Below are 15,964 nucleotides of genomic sequence, written 5' to 3'. Positions count from 1 at the left end.
TTTCGAGGCACTGCGTTTCTTCTGACCAAGCAATTCTAATTCTAGGAATGCATCCTTCTGAAATGAACACAGGCACAAAAATAAATGCACAAGGATGTGGATTATGTAGTTTGTCACCAAGTTGTCACAAAATTGGGAAAAGCCCACGTATTTATCAGCAGGGGAAGGTGAAAAAAATTGGATTTAGCTGTATTATGGAATACTCTCCAACTTTTAAAAAATGAGTTAGACTTAAAGGAACTGACGTGAAAAGATGTCCTTGAGAGTAAGTGGGGACATCAAATTGCAAATGATACGGTCCTGGGTGTGTGTATATTTGTATATTCGTAGAAAAGGGGGGTGGAAGGGTTTATATACAGAAGTTATTACTTCTAGAGTGAACCAATCGGTATGGAGGCGTTGTAAAGATCGATTTCACTTTTGAAACTCTTACTTTTCTGTATTATTTGGCTTTTCTACAGCATTACTTTTGTAATTAAAATAAGAATATTGGGACGCCTGGGTGGCTCAGTGGTTTAGCGTCTGCCTTCGGCTCAGGGCGTGATCCTGGAGTCCCGGGATAGAGTCCCACATCGGGCTCCCTGCGAGGAGCCTGCTTCTCCCTCTGTCTCTGCCTCTCTGTGTCTCTCATGAATGAATAAATAAAATCTTTAAAAAAAATAAGTTAAAAAAATCTTCTGGGATATTTAGCTATTTTTGGCAATGGCGCCAATACTCATCAAGTGGGAAATAGATCCCAAAGAGGGACCAGCCACTCATTGCTAAGGGGAGGGTTTTCTGGGGCCAGGAGATAGTAGCACAGGGCTAGTGTCAAGGTTTTAAGGTTTTAGGTTAACTCTGAGAATGCTCAGAGGGGTGAATTTTAAGGAAGAATGTAGATCTTGGGTTAGGGCGAGCCCAGCCTCAGCTGAGGGGAGATTATGGAGCCTTATACCACCCCATCAGAGCCCTTGCCCTCTTCTTGACCACCTACCTTCCCGTCTCCCACCCCCAAACCTGGGCCGACTCTCTAGGTGTGGTGTTTGCTTTTTTCTCTTTCTTCTGCTGCACCTCTCACTCCCTGTGGGTTACTCTTAGCTGACTGCCCCCCGGAGAGGTTATGGTGTTTTTGTGTTAGGGGTGAAGAAACTTGGGGCCACAACAGAGCACATTGGTTGGGCCTATATCCTAAGACTGGGCTGGAGGGCTGTTGGGCGATGCCATAGAGAGTGTGAGGGATATTGGGATAAAAGGCAAACAACCAACACCTGATTAAGTGTTTGGATGTTTAGTGCAACCAAGAGGAGGGCTAGGATTGGAGTCAGGAACCACGGCTCCCTATGGTTTACTGTATTAGCATGGCCTTCAAAGCCTTCTCAACTGGGCCCCAACCCGCTGTTCTACAGGATAGACGTAACCAGTAGCGCAGCAGGCACAGCAGGCACAGTGCCCAGGACCCACAGATTTAGTTTTTTAAAAAAATCAGAAGAAATAAAATGAATCATATTCATCTTTATACCAATGCAGTTATAAAACACAATTTAAGAATTTTCTGGTGAAGACAAAGGGACCTAGGTCCCATGAAAGTCACAATGTGGCCCCAACCCTCCAGCTTTCACATCCACTGCTCGGCCGCCCTGATGGTCCCTTGGTTTCTTGGGAAGCCACCTGCAGCTTTGTCTCTCTGTGACTTTCCTCATTCTAGACCAGTGCTTGTGTGAGATCCCACCTGAGGACTCATCCCTGAGGCCAAAGGTCAAATGTCACCATCCTTGTGAGACCTTCCCGGTTCGCCTAGATGGAAGGAATCGTCCTTTCCATCTCACCTAGCACAGCTCTGAACACCTCCAGGCTTGTCCTGACTTGCTTCCATCTGCTTCCCCAGCTGGAGTATGGGTTCCATGGGGCAAGTCTCATCTTACATCTCATGTCTACATGGGCTTGACACACAGTATGCAGGCTAGATCGGGTGCCAGAGGATGTCTGGGGATAAGAGACAGTGATGTGATAGAACTTTTCAGATGTGTGTGGCTCTACACAGCCTGAATCAACTGACTTTCCAATGGGTCAGCCACGGGACAACGGGAGAGGAGGAACCAAAGGTGAGTTTCCTTTCCCAATGCCATAAAACCTTTATTTTTATTGGGATCTTAGGTCCAGTTTTTCCTTTTTCCACTGTGGCCATATCCTGGCCAGTCTCTCCTCTCCCTCTGACTGGGCTACCCCAGATTGCTTCCCCTATAGGGTCCTGAAGGCTCTTGGGAATTTAGGAGACCTCCTGCAGTGTTGGGGGGGGGGGGCAGGGAGAGGCAGCTGTGATCCCATGGCACCCTCACGTGGTGAAGCCCAAGATGACAGCCTGCTAGAAAGTCTGGAGCCTTCTGGAAGGAATGTGAACTCTCCTCTAGGGAGCCGGGCTCTCTAGTTCAGGCCAAGCGCCCATGTGTGGTGGGGTCCAACTTGCTTGGAGAAGAGCTGACACGCATGTTGGGTCCGCTCCACGTGGGGACTTCATGCAGGTACAGCAATCATGGCTGGTTATGCAGTCACGCTCAATTCTACACACCGTCCCCGCTTCCTCACACCTCCCAGGGCTCTCGTTAGCCTCATCCAGGTTCTGCTCTCGGGTTGCCAATACCTTGCCGTGTGGTGTCAGACAAATTACTTATCTGGCCTTGGTTTCACAATATGAAAATGACAGGGTTGGATAAAAACAAGTTTCAGATGTTTGCTCGCAGACCTTTAGAAGTTCTGGGGCTGTTGGGCACGGTCTTCACCTACCAACAACTTCACCCACTGCCACTTGGCTTTTCATCTACATTATGTACGGGGCATTGAAAAAAGGCTTGGCGGGGGAGGTTCTTAGACCTGAGAATCACTGGTTCCGTGAGCTTGCTTTCCACGAACATCCCAGGATCCCCAAACGAGGCCGGCCTCATGGCTGCCTGGCACCACTGTTCTAGGCTCTACGGAGACCAGCCAGATGTGATCAGCATGGAGGGAAAGAGGAAGGCTTACGCCTGATGTCTAGTGTTCTCGGGGTGTGGAAGAAGGAGCTCTGGCTCAGTGTTTGCAATCAAGTCTCAGTTGGCTCCCGCCATCCACTAGCTGTGGGACAGACAAGCCCCTTTATCTCTACCTCTGCTTTCTTATCTGTACAGTGGGCATGGGGGTTCCCGCCCTGTCTTGCTCCCAGGCTTACTGTGCAGGCGGAATAAGATAAAGGACTCCTGTCAGGGTGCTTTCTGTAAACGAATGGCTCTACCAACATCGGGCAATATCAGCAGGGAGACTCTTGTAGACCTCTAGTGTCTCCGTTAGAAGGTGCCACTTCACTGGTCCTGTGAGTGCTCCACACGACAGAGGACTCAGGACTTGGCCGCAGAGGTACTTTTCTTGAATTTAGCATTGCTGCCCTGGGCCCTGCCCTGGGCCCTGCCCAGGCTGCCTTCTCTGCCTGGAAGTCTGTCTCAAGGACAGAAGGCAAGCGCTAGGCCAAGTATCGCAAGTTCTAACGGGTTCTTCCACCAACACGGGAGAAGGAAAATGGGCCCTGTGTTGTTGCAAGGAACGGGAAGGTCCTGCCTTGATATCTGCTGGGTTTAGAAATCCATCTTTAAGGCCTACGGAGAAGCTGGTAATCAGGCTCTCAATCATCAGCTTCCCCCAAATCCTGTTTCCTGAGAGGCTGGGTTCCCCACGGGAACTCCCACGGGGGTGATCGGGGGTGTCAGTTGAAGACCCAGTGCTGGTGGGGGTCCCTGGGGTTGCAGGCGGCCATCGCTGGCTTTTTGTCCTCAGACGTCAGGCAGGTCCCGGATGCCCGGTTCCTGATTAGCTGGTCCTAAAAGATGACACAGCAAAAAGTCAGCCTGGGCTTCAGAGAGCCAACGGTGCTACTAGGGGGCAATGAGATGGGGCGCAATAAGTAAAAAGCAAAGGGAATGCAACAAGACACAAAGAGAACACTCTTCAATTTTTTTCTTGGGGTGTCAGATACCCTGATGGGATGAGTTCCTGAGTTTCCACCTGCATTCGGTATCAATTTCCCACTTCAGGATTTAGCCAGAGCAGCTGGGATAGAGGAAGGTAGGACCATGGGGCTAGTATTTTCAAGGGCCCCTCCTCCAGATGGCCAGGCTCAGAGGCCTGAGCCCCTGTTGTATACCCCCACTTTCTGCCTTCGATCATATTTACACTCTTCCTTTCCCTGCGGCCCCAACATCAGGCTTCTTTCCCCCTAAGCCAGAGCCTGAAGACTGGGGTAGGGTGGGTTGTGGAGGCTCATGGGTAGGGCTAGTTTGGGTCCAGCACTGTAGAAGTTACATTCCATAACCTGAGGCAGTGTGGTACACTACAAAGAACCCAGGCTTTTAAGTCAGAATGATCTAGGTCTGAATCTCAGGCCTGCCCCTAACTAGTGGTGGGGCTAGGGCCGGTCAAACTTGCTGAGCTTCCACTGGCTCATCTAGACACATGCTTGGGAAGAGCCTCTAAAGGATTAACCACACTTGGTGCGTGTGAGTACACAGCTTTGTACCTGGCACACAGAGAGGAGGCAGGAACCACGCGTGAATCTTCACCTCCATCTACTTGGGTTCAGCTAAAAACCCTTGAGCCATGACAGCGATGGCCATGGACCATTAACTCCCAATCTCGACTTTCTATCGGCCAGAGCCAGACCTCACCAGACGTTACTTATGCCCTGAGAACCCTTTCTGTCACCAAGCCCACTTTCTCCATACTTCCTCCACTGTTGCGCTCCACCCGGGATCCACCGTACGGCAGGAGATGCAGCAAATAAGGAGGGGGGCAGCTGTGGCCGCACGTTCTTGATTCTGAGCTTTCCGGGCAGCTGACTCACCTGGGTGAATTCCCATTCCTCATCCTTGGGGACTTGGCTATTTTTGCCGGTGAAGTGACAGCTCCTCAGGCCCAGGGTGCCAGCACTGGCATGTAGACACAGCTGCTTTGAGATGTTGTGGCGAAGGTCCCTCTGGGTTGTGTACTCAAAGTACTAGAAGTCAAGACAAGAGGAGGCGGAGAGTTTGCCCACTATCTTCCAGAGCCAACTGCCCTAAGACTCCAACCACAGCTGACCTTCTGGGGAAGGAAGCGAGCGGGGGCCAAAACATCAGTAATTCCTGCGCTACCTTTGGGATTTTGGCCACTACCTAGGTTTTACTGGGATAACAGTTACTTAATATGTTTTCTTTAAAATCATTAAAAAATTTACTTAGCTTCGTTTTTATGTGTTATTTGTGAAATCATGTGGGCTTGATGTGCTGGTTTCTTTGTTTAAAACAAACAAATGTTCACCGATGTACTACCTAAAATGGTCGTGTAGGCCGGTGGTATAGGAAATGGCTTGATGATGACTTGGTCTTGGCTGCATATGCTGGCAGCCTGTGCAGTGGCTCACGCCACTCCTTTCCTTGCTTCGGCTCTGTTCCAAGTGTACTTACCAGACACTGGGCATTCGGGGCAGGCCGAGGGACTGGGTTCCGGGAGGTCACTAGTTAGCCCTCGGGGAAGAGCCGGGGCACTGTAAGGCATGGGGTAAATTCCCAGCATGCCAGGTAACTGTGACACGTCAGTAGATGGTTGTTATTTGGGGTCACTGCTGGGTGACAGAGTCAGAGCAGCAGTTTCTGGGCAGGGGAGGCATTAAAGCTGGGCGTGGGTTTAAGCAAGTGCTCACAGTTTCCATACTTACTCTAAAGCCTCACTCGGCACCTGGCACCCTCTAGGAAGTCTTCCTGATAAACAATCCTGCCCTCCCGCCCCCTCTCTGTCACCTATCGCCAACGCCCAGTGCTCCCCGGGTGTCCCTACCTCATGCCTCAGACCTTGTCTATCTCTGTCATATGTTCCAACTCAGACTGGGAGCTGAGGGCAGGGGCGCTATCTCCTTCTCTCCCTGGGTCTCCCGACCCTAATCCTCAGGAAAGGGCTATTTTTGTTTTGAACTCAAGCACACTCCCAGCTGAGCCTGATGTAGGACGCGATCCTATGACCCTGAGATCATGACCTGAGCTGAAATCTAGAGTCAGACACTGCATGTTTCTCCGACTGAGCCACCCCGGTGCCCCAGGAAAGGGCTATTTTGAGTGGAGAAGAGGCCTGTAAAGAGGGGTTGTTTCACAAGTGGGCTTCTCTTGGGCCTGCCCGGTGTGGTAGGGCCGGGTACCTGGTTGCCGCCAAGGCCATGGCAGGTGTACATGATGAGGGGCTTCCCCCCGTGGTTGTTCTCCCCCACATCCAGGCACTGGTTGATGCCGAGGTTCCTGATCTGCAGAACGGTGAGAGAGAGGGGAACCGGGATAACACAGTTAGGAATTTTGGGGTTTGCAGTGTGGGGCTCAACTGGTGTAAATGTGCATGGCCGGGGTTCTCCTCTGCTCATGACCCTAGAGGCCTGGAGGTAACAGCGAGGGGAGGCGCTGAGCCCAGAGGCTGGGGGACCTCCCAGGCTGCCAGGTCTCAGAGGAGCCCTCAGTGCGTGGGAATTTCCTCATGAGCAATGATTCTCCGAGAGTGATCCCCGGACCGTCAGCAGCACCTGAAGACTTGTTAGAAATGTCAATTCTCAGGCCCCGTTCCCGTCCTACTGAATCAGTAATCAGCAATCTGTTTTAACGTGCCTTCCAGGTGATTCTGCTGCAGGTGGATGTTTGAGAACCACTGCTTATGGGCTGTTTCCCACTTACAAGTTCTTGGTTAATCTCTAGAAGTCCCAGTGGCCTTTCAGTCTTCCTTCAAAGGGGTGTAGGGAGTGTGCCATCCCTTGTGGGGCGAGTGCTTCTGAACTACCCCTGGGGGTTCCTGTGATGATGGGTGGGCAAGCTGGTTGTTAAGACTTACAGCTCCATAGAGGGTGGGCTTCAGGTCGGGAACAAACATCTCCGGATAGATGTTGTGCAGGAACCAGGAAAAGTTGTGACAGTGTAACTGCTCCCTCAGCTTCAGGCGTTCCGAAATGTCCCCGAAGGATTTCTGTCAACGAAGCCAGCCCCCAAAGGGTCAGTTCCACCGGGCCTGACCTGCCCGTATGGCTGAAGTAGCCCCGAGGTTCTGCGGTCACTTGCTCCCAGAACGGGTCTCCTGCTCATTCCTGGTCAGCACCTGTTGGGGCTACTGGCTTATCCCATCTAACCGACCCCCCCCACCCACCGCCTTGGCCTCCTTCCTCCCCCATCTCCCGGGACTTCCCTATCCGTCTTCTCCCAGACCTCAGTTCTGAGCCCTCTCAGAGCAAAGCCCTTCCTCCTGGAAGAGGTTCTTCAAATCTTTTTCCCTCCTCTCCTAAAAGATGCCAGGACTCTCGGGGGGGCGGGGGGTAACAGAAGCTCCTGTCCTCAGTGCTAGCCTTCAAGCTCTGGCCTCCCTGAGCTCACGGGGTCTGAGGGGTGATGGGAGGCACCAGGTAGTAGAGACGTGCGGATTTCTACCATTAAGTCCCTCATGAGGGTCTGGGATGCTACACTGCTCTTCACCCAAACACCTCCCAAGCGCCCTTTCCTCTCACCTCTTGGGCCATCTTTGCTGCCTGCATGTTTCTCCGATAGAAAATCTCCTTGTAGTTATCCATCCAGACCTCAGCCAGGCGCACTTGGTTGCGAGCAATGACACTGACGCCCTTGGGGAAGGTGTGGGGACTCTTGGTACGGAACACATGGCCTACCACAGAGCAGGGGATGATCTCCAGCTGGCCCCCACATTGCCACACCTGCCAAAAGAAGACAAGAGATAGAGCCTTGAGGGGTGGGTAGGGGGTCACTGTCCCCCCAAAGCAGCTCTGTTCTATTCCCAGGGTGTGAGGGTCCCAGGTCTAAGGACTCAGGGAAATGGTGCTCTCTCCTAGAAAAAAGGACATCGACCAGGATTCTTCGTAGGCCCATGACTATGTAATCCCTGGCTCTATGATGGTAGTTCAAGGCTGATTCAGGCCAATGGAAATCTGCAGGGTGCTCCGGGTTGTCAGAGCCCACATTGGAGAAAAAACAGCTGGCTAACTTTGTGTCTGTATACCTACTCCGAGCTCCGGCCACTTGGCTTGTTGACCTGGAAATGTGATTTTATCGGCTCACCCAGGTGTTACTGGAAACCCAAGCTCCCTCAAATCAAGATGGACTTGTGACCCAACTAGAGCATTGGCGCATCAATTATAGCAAGGACGTCAGTTTCCGGGTGGGCTGTGGTAGTCACCTGGGCCGTTAGCACATTAGCTTCCTGAGAGAGACTCAACAGCGGTCGGAGGCTCATGGATGAGCCTAGAATCAGAACCCTGGGAGTTCCGGTGACTGACCTGGTGCCCCTTCTCTATGCTAGTGGGCTGGTTTAAGACACGCCCCCCCCCCCCCCCATCCGGGTCCTCTCTTTTTTACATTTTATGTTAGTAGATGTGTTGTTATTCGGTTTACTACAGCAGCAGCAGAAATACATGATCATAGTCATAACAACACAGGCACCAGAGACACGCTTGGTGTGTGCCAGGCACCGTGAGAAGTCACTTCGTAAATGAGCTCATCTGCTCGCTAATGACCCCAGCGTGGGGGTTCATGTGGACGGCACGGAGAGGAAATCTTTCTTCCTCACCCAATCCTGGTTTGCCTTACTCCTGGAACCCTCAGTTGTGGGGTCCACCAGGGTTTGGGCCTCCATCTTCAGCGATGCAGGGTTTGCTGGGGGGGACACTTCAGAGGCCACCAGGGCCTGTGTCCTCTGACCTGCTGGCTGATCTTTCCCACCCTCATCCTAACACTTTTCCCACAGACCTCAAGAAAGATGTCACCAGGCCCCAGATGTCTGGTTCCCCTAAGACATTCTGGTAATTTGTTCTAAGTTGTCCACTCGGATCCCCAAAGCCCTACTGCTACGGAGGGGTGGGGGGAGTAGAGGAAAGGTGATGCCACGACGGGAAAGAGCCACCCTTTTAGGTCCAGCTCCAGATGTCACATCCCTGAGGCTGCCACCGCCTGGGAGACAGGGGCTCGGGCTGGGCCCCCCGGGAGGCCGTGGCTCCCCCCCAAGCCCTCCTCACTCTCACCCGGAAGGACATTTCCACGTTCTCCCCTCCCCAGATCTCCATCTGATTATCATAGGTACCGATGTGCTCAAAGTAGGACTTGGAGATGGAGAAGAGGCCGCCGGCAAACGTCGGGGATCTGGAGAGACAGAGGGAGAAGCATGTGCATCTTTCGGGGGGAAGCCGGGCCACCCACGGCCGCCCCCGCCGCAGCCACCGCCCCGGCTCACTCATTCAGCCCAAGTGTCCCGGGCTTCACTGGGCTCTTCCCCCCTCCTGGCCCGTCAAGCCCCAGGAGGCGAGCATCACCGTCCGCGAAGAGGCACCCGTTCACGGGCCGCGGGGACCCACGGGGCGCAGCCACGCGGCCCAGCGCGCTGTCGTGGGAGCTCGGTCCCCGCCGCCTGCGGCAGAGGCAGCAAAGTTCTAGAGCATCACAGACCCTCAGTTGTCAGAGCTGCGCGGAGCTGTCTTCGGAAGGGGGAGCAAACCATGAACGAATGAGCCGGGAGGGACCCCATTCTGTTTCGGAACCCCGGGCCTTCCCACGGACTCGAGAGCCCGTGCTCTGGGGCCCCGGCCGCTGCGCGGGCATCGGAGGTGACAGGTGACAGGCGCTCCTGGAAGCAGTAGAGGGGACGTGGAGGCAAGCTCAGGTCGGGCCGTGGGAGCGTCTGCAGGCTCCAAGGAGGGAAGGCCCCGCCAGCCCTTGGCATCCCGCCCGGTCAGCCGGGCTTTGGACGGGGCTTCGGGGCCCTCGGTGGGGGGCTCCATGTGCTACGGCCCAGCAGGCCTCCTCCAGGGCTCCCCCGACTGATGGGCCAAGAAGCCTGGCCCGGCGTCAACCTGCGGCTGCTCCCGTCACTGCTCCGGGCAGGAGCTGCCTCCCAGAGCCACTTTCCAGAAGGAATTTCAATCAGAAGACCCTCATGCTCAGGCAGGCTTTCTGGCTTCCCCCAGGCACTCCGAGCACCCCGAATGAGTCCTGGGGAGGCCCGGGGAGCGCGGGGCTCGGATGAGCACTGTGCAGCTCTCTGCTGCTTCTGGGGGGTGTCTCTGACCGGCCTGTCTCTTGGCCTTGAGAGGCTTCTCTGCCCAAGATGACCTCCGGGCATAAACCCTGCCCGGGGAGCCTCCGTGCAGCCCCACACCCAGTCCACTTCCGGAGACACCCTGTTTTTCCTTCTGGGCCCCTTACCTCTCCCCTTGGCCACCCGTGAGCTCTGAGAGTGGGGGATGGGAGGGGACTGCCTGCCGGCCTCCTGGCGGGGGTGCTGTGCAGAATGCCTGGGGGGACCCCACACGCGGGGGCACTGAGCCCAGGGAGCAAATTCATGCCTCAAACACTGGAGCTTTGTCTTCTGCTTGCGTGGTCCTCGGACATTGGAGCAGGGGACAGCAGTGATGGGCGGGGAGCAGGTGCCTGGCTCCCCGGTTTGAGGGGGGGGCGCTCAGCTGTCGAGCACAGCAAACAAAAGACCTCCGTGAAACAAGCAGAGGGCCGATGGGGAGTTCAGATTTCTTTTCTCTCTCCTGCCTAATCTCTTCTTCTTTCCCCCTGTGGTTGCTTCTTTTCCTCCTTCTAGTGGAGACGGAGCAGCTGGCCGGCCAGGATCCACGGGGCTGCTCCCTGGGGTACCCACGGGTGCACTTCACTGAGGCTCTGGGCAGCAGTTCTGAGGCTGTGGGCCTGGGGCGGGGGACGAGCTCACCCTCTCCTTTCAGGCCTTCCCTCTTACCCTCTGCTCCCCGCATCCCCAACCTCTGCTTCCCTCCATCCCTGGTGTACGTTCGGTTAAATTTCCCGGCCAGTGTGGGAAAACAATGACACAGGCGATCCCAAACCAGGGGATTCTCTAAAAGTCACTGCCCAGCTCAGTTTGGCTGAGACACCTGTTCAAATAAACTTGTGTGGGCGCCTGGCTGGCTCAGTCGGTAGAGCATGCGACCCCTGGTCTCAGGGTCGTGAGTTCAAGCCCCATGGTGGGCGCGGAGTCTACTTAAAAACAATGAATAAATAAAACGACATAAACTTGTGATCTCTAGCAACACCACGGGGTGACGTGGAGAGGGAAGGAGGGGGTGGGTGAGCGAGCGGCAGACCCAGCTGGGCACGAAACAGTGGGTGAGCTTTCAAGTCTCCGCCCTATAGGTCAGGGGTGGGCAAACTATGGCCTACAGGCCGAAGCTGGCCTCATTTCATAAGGCTCTGGGCAAAGAATGAGTTTTCACACTTTCAACGGTTGTTAAACAAAAACAAGCCAACAAGGAATAATATGCAACAGGCTGTCCGCAGCTGGCAGAAACTAACTTCCTTGCTATCTGGCCCCCTCGCGGAGAAGTTCAGGGCAACTGTGACAGCGCAGACAGTGGAACCCTTGTCTGTTTGCTTTCAATAGGTTTTCAGTCTTTGCAAAGACTCCCGGTGACCTGGGAGTCCACGCCTCCCCGTGACAAGGGCGATTCCACAGTGGCCTCTACGCCCCATCTCCCGGGGCCTCTGCATGGCCCGGTCATGCCCTTCTACGTGCGGGAGGGAATAAATAGAGGCAACAAGTGAGGCCCTTAGTCGGCGCCTGGCCCACGGTGAGTGGTGAAGAAGGGCCAGCGGTGGTGGGAGGCGGAGCAGGGCCGCGGGTGGGACGCGGGCTGGGTCCGGCCGCCGGGATGGGCATGCTCACTCCACCGTGTGCTACTGCATCATCTGGGGCCGCTGCCCATCCCTAGGAGGCCGTGCTCTCACCTGTGAAACAGGCTAATGCCAGCCCCCAGCTCGGAGGGGACGAGTAAGGGAAGTGTGTCACATGCTTCATGGAGCGCCCCATACGCGCGGGCCTAAGACGGTCCCTGGGAGCCGGCTCGGGGCTCGGTAGGCTCTGGTCCTTACTTGATGGGGTAGGTCTCATCCTTGCGCCTCTGCTTCTCGTGGGCAGGGATAGCCTCCCAGCCGAAGGTCAGGCTCCAGTCAAAGTTGCCACGGCTGTGGACTCTGCCCCTCTGGACGGGCTTGGAGAACTCAAAAGTGTTCAGGTCGATGGTGACGATGTCCGGGCTCACCACCACCGTCTCATCCTCAGCGATGCGAGCCAGGAGCGGCTCCAGCCAGCCATGGAAGCACTCACCTGCAGTGGGGACCAGGAGTCGGCAGTCAGGGTCGGCCCGCGGCTGAGCCCATGCCCCATGCCAGCAGGGAGGCTTGGGAAGACCAGAGAACCTTCCCCGGGGTTAGAGACACACAGGCAAGCTCCACAGTTGTAGAAAGCAGAGAGAGATTTCCTGAGACGCTCCTGTCCACCCTCCCTCACCCAACCCAAAGGTGGAGGTGACTTCGAAGGGAAGAGTGGAGCTCTCAGGGGAGTAATGTGGTCAACTCAAATGATGCAAACCATGGGGAAGGCCCTGGGTGGGGGACCCACCCTTCAGGGTTTCCAGCTTATCCACTCAATCAGCCCTTCTCACTCACATGTGGATTTCAGAAACGGGGGGGTACCCCCTTTCCCCGGGGGACCAAACCTCAAGCTCCAGCTCCAGCTGTGGAATAAGCATCCCTTCCACTGCTCTAGCCCCTTGGGATTTTCAGTAAACTGCACAGATTACTGTATTTGGCCTTTGGAATAGTTAATCTTGTTGGTGAGTAAAGTCTGGTCTCCTCATTCCCATTTTACAAATGGGGAAACTGAGGCTCAGTTACTGGCAGAGCCAGGAGGCAAACCCAGGTCTCCTCACTCTGAATCTAGCGCTTTCCCTAACATATCACCGCTTTCGGGGAACAGATTCTTCCCAGACAACGGTGGGGAGGTGTTGGCTTTTGGGGCAAAGGGGAGGCCTCTGTGGCTCCGCGTGGCTCTAGGGGGAAGCTCCACACAAACCAGTTCCCAGTGGTGATGAGTGGGCTCTCTGAGGGGCTGAGCTCAGAATGAGGTACAGAGCAAGAGGGGGGGGGGCGGCGGAATCTAGGCTCCAGAGCACACGCCCTGTGACTGCGGGGCGCCAATTATTTTAGGGCCTTGTGCATCTGCCGATCAAACATCCCTGGGATAGGGATGAGCAGAGGGCATGAGAAGCTGGAGTGAGTCCCAAGCCACCCCGAGCCCCAGAGCAGCAGGGGTCCCGTGAGGCACCCTCAGGCCTCCCGGGTGCCAGGCTGGTCTCGTACTCACAGTGGGCATCCAGGAAGGTGAGCACCTGCGCCTGGGCCACGCTGGCCCCCAGCAGCCGGGCGGTGATCAAGCCCTTCCGCTCCTCCTGCCGCACCACCCTCACCACCTGCAGCTTCTTCACGTACTGCTCCAGCTGCTCCTTTAAGTATTCTGGAAGGGACAGCGACATCGGTGCCAGCTCATCACTGTGTCGCCAACCTGCCGGGAGCACCCAGCGTGCAGGCCCGCGTGCGGCCCCCTGCCAGCCGGGCCCCCCGCGCCGGGAGACTGCTCCGCAGCTCCCACCCTGGGCCCATCTACCCAGGAACCCCTCTAAGCAGGGCCAGGACCTGGGGTTGGGTTCCTCTGGTCTCAAAATTAAGTATAAACTGCCACCAAAGGCTCTCAGCGGCCCCTTGGTCTCTGCCTCTTCTTAGCTACCATCTTTCGGAACCGTGACCCAGTCTCCTGGCCCTTCCGCACCCGGGGTGGTGGCATCATCTCTCAGGAGCTGTGACTCCCCGCCTCCCGGGCTCTGCCGAGCGAGCCGACAGGCACACACACGCAAATGGTGATTCCTGGCTTGCTGGTCAGCAGCAAGAAGTCGTGCTCTAATCCTCTTTATTAACTCCTCCGCATGGAGAAATCTTTAAGAAGATGAAAAGAGACGGAGCAGCTTTTTTACTAAATTAAAAAAACGTGGGGCTCCGGGGTGGCTCAGTCGGTTAAGCATCTGCCTTCGGCTCAGGTCATGATCCCGGGGTCCCTGGATCGAGCCCCGTGTCGGGCTCCCTGCTTCTCCCCGTCTCCCTCTGCTCCTCCCTGCCCTGCTTGTGCACGCTCCTTCTCTCTCTCAAATAAATAAATAAAATCTTAAAAAATAAAATAGATTAAATAAAGCATGTACCAAGTGTCCGCCCCGTGCCGGGCACAGTGGTGAGCCTGCTGCCCAGGAAGTGGCGACTGCAGGTAGGTGATCAGTGACCTGCCAGCGGCAGTGCAGGGCTGGGGGAGCCTGCCATGGGCACAACCGTCCCGAATGTGGGGGGAGGGATAGCTCTGCTGAGATCTCCAGCTCCTTCTGAGCAGGGGCTTACTTCATGACCCTGTTATTCATTCTGAAATCCTCAGGGCTTTCAGAACAGCTCTATTCTGAAACAATCCATCTTGAAACATATTCCAAGTCTTACTTCTGGTTTTTAACTGCTGTATGGTTTATCCGTGCCGCTGTTCTGTTCCTGGCTGTGCAGAATGGGGTTGCCTACAGTTTCAGAAGAGGTGGTGAGGGCAGGCGCCACAGGTGAGTGTGGCCGCCCTGTTTGGGGTTGTGGGATCAGCCCAGTGCATAGGCCCTGCTTCAAAGGCAGTGTTAACAAGATGTAGGGCCTCAAATCAATCAATTTTGGGGGTGTGTGATTCATTTTCTTCTCTCTCTCCCCCCCACACACATACCCACATGCTATGCCCAAATGCTTGAGCACCTACCATGTGCCAGTCATTGAACCAGGTTCTTGCATGTTGACTTTCTTACTTAATCTTTTCTACAAAGATTAAAATGTTCTGAAATCTGGGCATTGTTTCTGATGTTTAGGAGTCAAAATCAGCCTCATTTGGCATCTTCAGTCCAGCACTTAGTAAAACACGTGCTAACACACTGCCCGGTTGCCAGACATCACCCAGGGCAGGGACCGGCCTGGTCGTGCCCTGAGGAAGCTTCTGGATTCATAATCCAACTACAGTCCCAAGTACTGGCTCTAAAAGGGAGGAGGAGGGGGGAGCACCAACCAGGAGCCTCACCTTCTCAGCATGAGGTTCATGTTTCCCCTGAGAACTAGCTTAACTGTGCTCAGAGGAAATTCATGGTGGTGGAGATAACCTAAGGACAAAGCATCATAGGAAGTGGGTTTTGTGGTAAGAGACTGAGAAGCGCTGAGCTGTGAACCCCAGGGGGTGCTAAGCAATACAAAGCCCTTCTCCCACGCCTTCCTTCCAGTCTCAGGGGGTCAGGCTGGACCTGGGGATTCTGAGCATGAGCCTCAGGCCCTTCTAGGGGAGTGAGACAACTCCCCTCAGTAACTGCTGTCCTTCCTGTCACACCCCTGGATCCACTGGACATATGCCCGGGAGATGAGAACCGCGAAGTGTGGAGACACAGGCAAACCCATCCATACTCTCTTATGTCCCCTAGGCATTAACCTTCTAACTCAGGTTCAACAACCCACCAGCCCAACACAGTTCCATTCCTCCTGACTGGGGTCTATGAGACTCCTGGGAACCTCTAATACTCATGCATCACTCAGTCCCACGGTGTGAAGTCGCATCTATACGCAGATGGCTCCTAGGGTTTTTCTACTGGCCTTGCCATCTTCACCTGGGTGTGGAACAGAACCACAAACCTAACACGCCCAAAATGCAACTACAGACTGCCTGCCAACCTGCCTCGTCTCGTCTTCCGGCTTCAGTACGTGGTACCAGCATTCCTCTGGCTGCTTTAACCCAGGAGTTGCTGCATCCTTCCCTTTTCTCACCCATCACAATCAGCCCATCGGCCAGTACTGATGCTCATGCTCTCTCAAATAAATAAGCTCTTTTTTGAAAAAAAAAAAAAAAAAAAAAAAGAATAAAATATCTAGGAATAAATTTAACCAAAGAGGTGAAAGACCTATATTCTGAAACCTATAAGACATTGTTGAAACAAATGGCAGATGACACAAGTAAATAGAAAGATACACCACCTTTGGATTGGAATAGTGAATATTGTTAAAATGTCCATACTATGGGCAGCCCGGGTGGCTCAGCGGCTTAGCACCGCCTTCGC

General features: G+C 54.6%; 1 protein-coding gene across 3 annotated transcripts in view; it reads right to left on the bottom strand.

The window, feature by feature from the left end:
- Window positions 1-1,471: 1,471 nt before the first annotated feature.
- Window positions 1,472-15,964, bottom strand: part of GALNT6 (polypeptide N-acetylgalactosaminyltransferase 6) — a 35,605-nt gene continuing 21,112 nt past the window's right edge. For all 3 annotated transcript variants that reach the window (XM_072797868.1, XM_072797870.1, XM_072797869.1), the window contains 8 exons: window positions 13,168-13,317; window positions 11,895-12,129; window positions 9,029-9,146; window positions 7,508-7,708; window positions 6,844-6,975; window positions 6,170-6,271; window positions 4,844-4,996; window positions 1,472-3,823 (listed from right to left, as the gene is read on the bottom strand). In XM_072797868.1, coding sequence (XP_072653969.1) covers window positions 3,710-3,823; window positions 4,844-4,996; window positions 6,170-6,271; window positions 6,844-6,975; window positions 7,508-7,708; window positions 9,029-9,146; window positions 11,895-12,129; window positions 13,168-13,317 — 1,205 coding nt within the window. In that variant the 3' untranslated portion in view covers window positions 1,472-3,709. The remainder of the gene's footprint in view (window positions 3,824-4,843; window positions 4,997-6,169; window positions 6,272-6,843; window positions 6,976-7,507; window positions 7,709-9,028; window positions 9,147-11,894; window positions 12,130-13,167; window positions 13,318-15,964) is intronic.

The sequence above is a fragment of the Canis lupus genome, chromosome 25 (assembly GCF_048164855.1).
Source record: "Canis lupus baileyi chromosome 25, mCanLup2.hap1, whole genome shotgun sequence".
Classification (NCBI taxonomy): domain Eukaryota; kingdom Metazoa; phylum Chordata; class Mammalia; order Carnivora; family Canidae; genus Canis; species Canis lupus.
The sequence above is the reverse complement of the archived record's forward strand: the minus strand, read 5'-3'. Positions and strand labels throughout refer to the sequence as shown.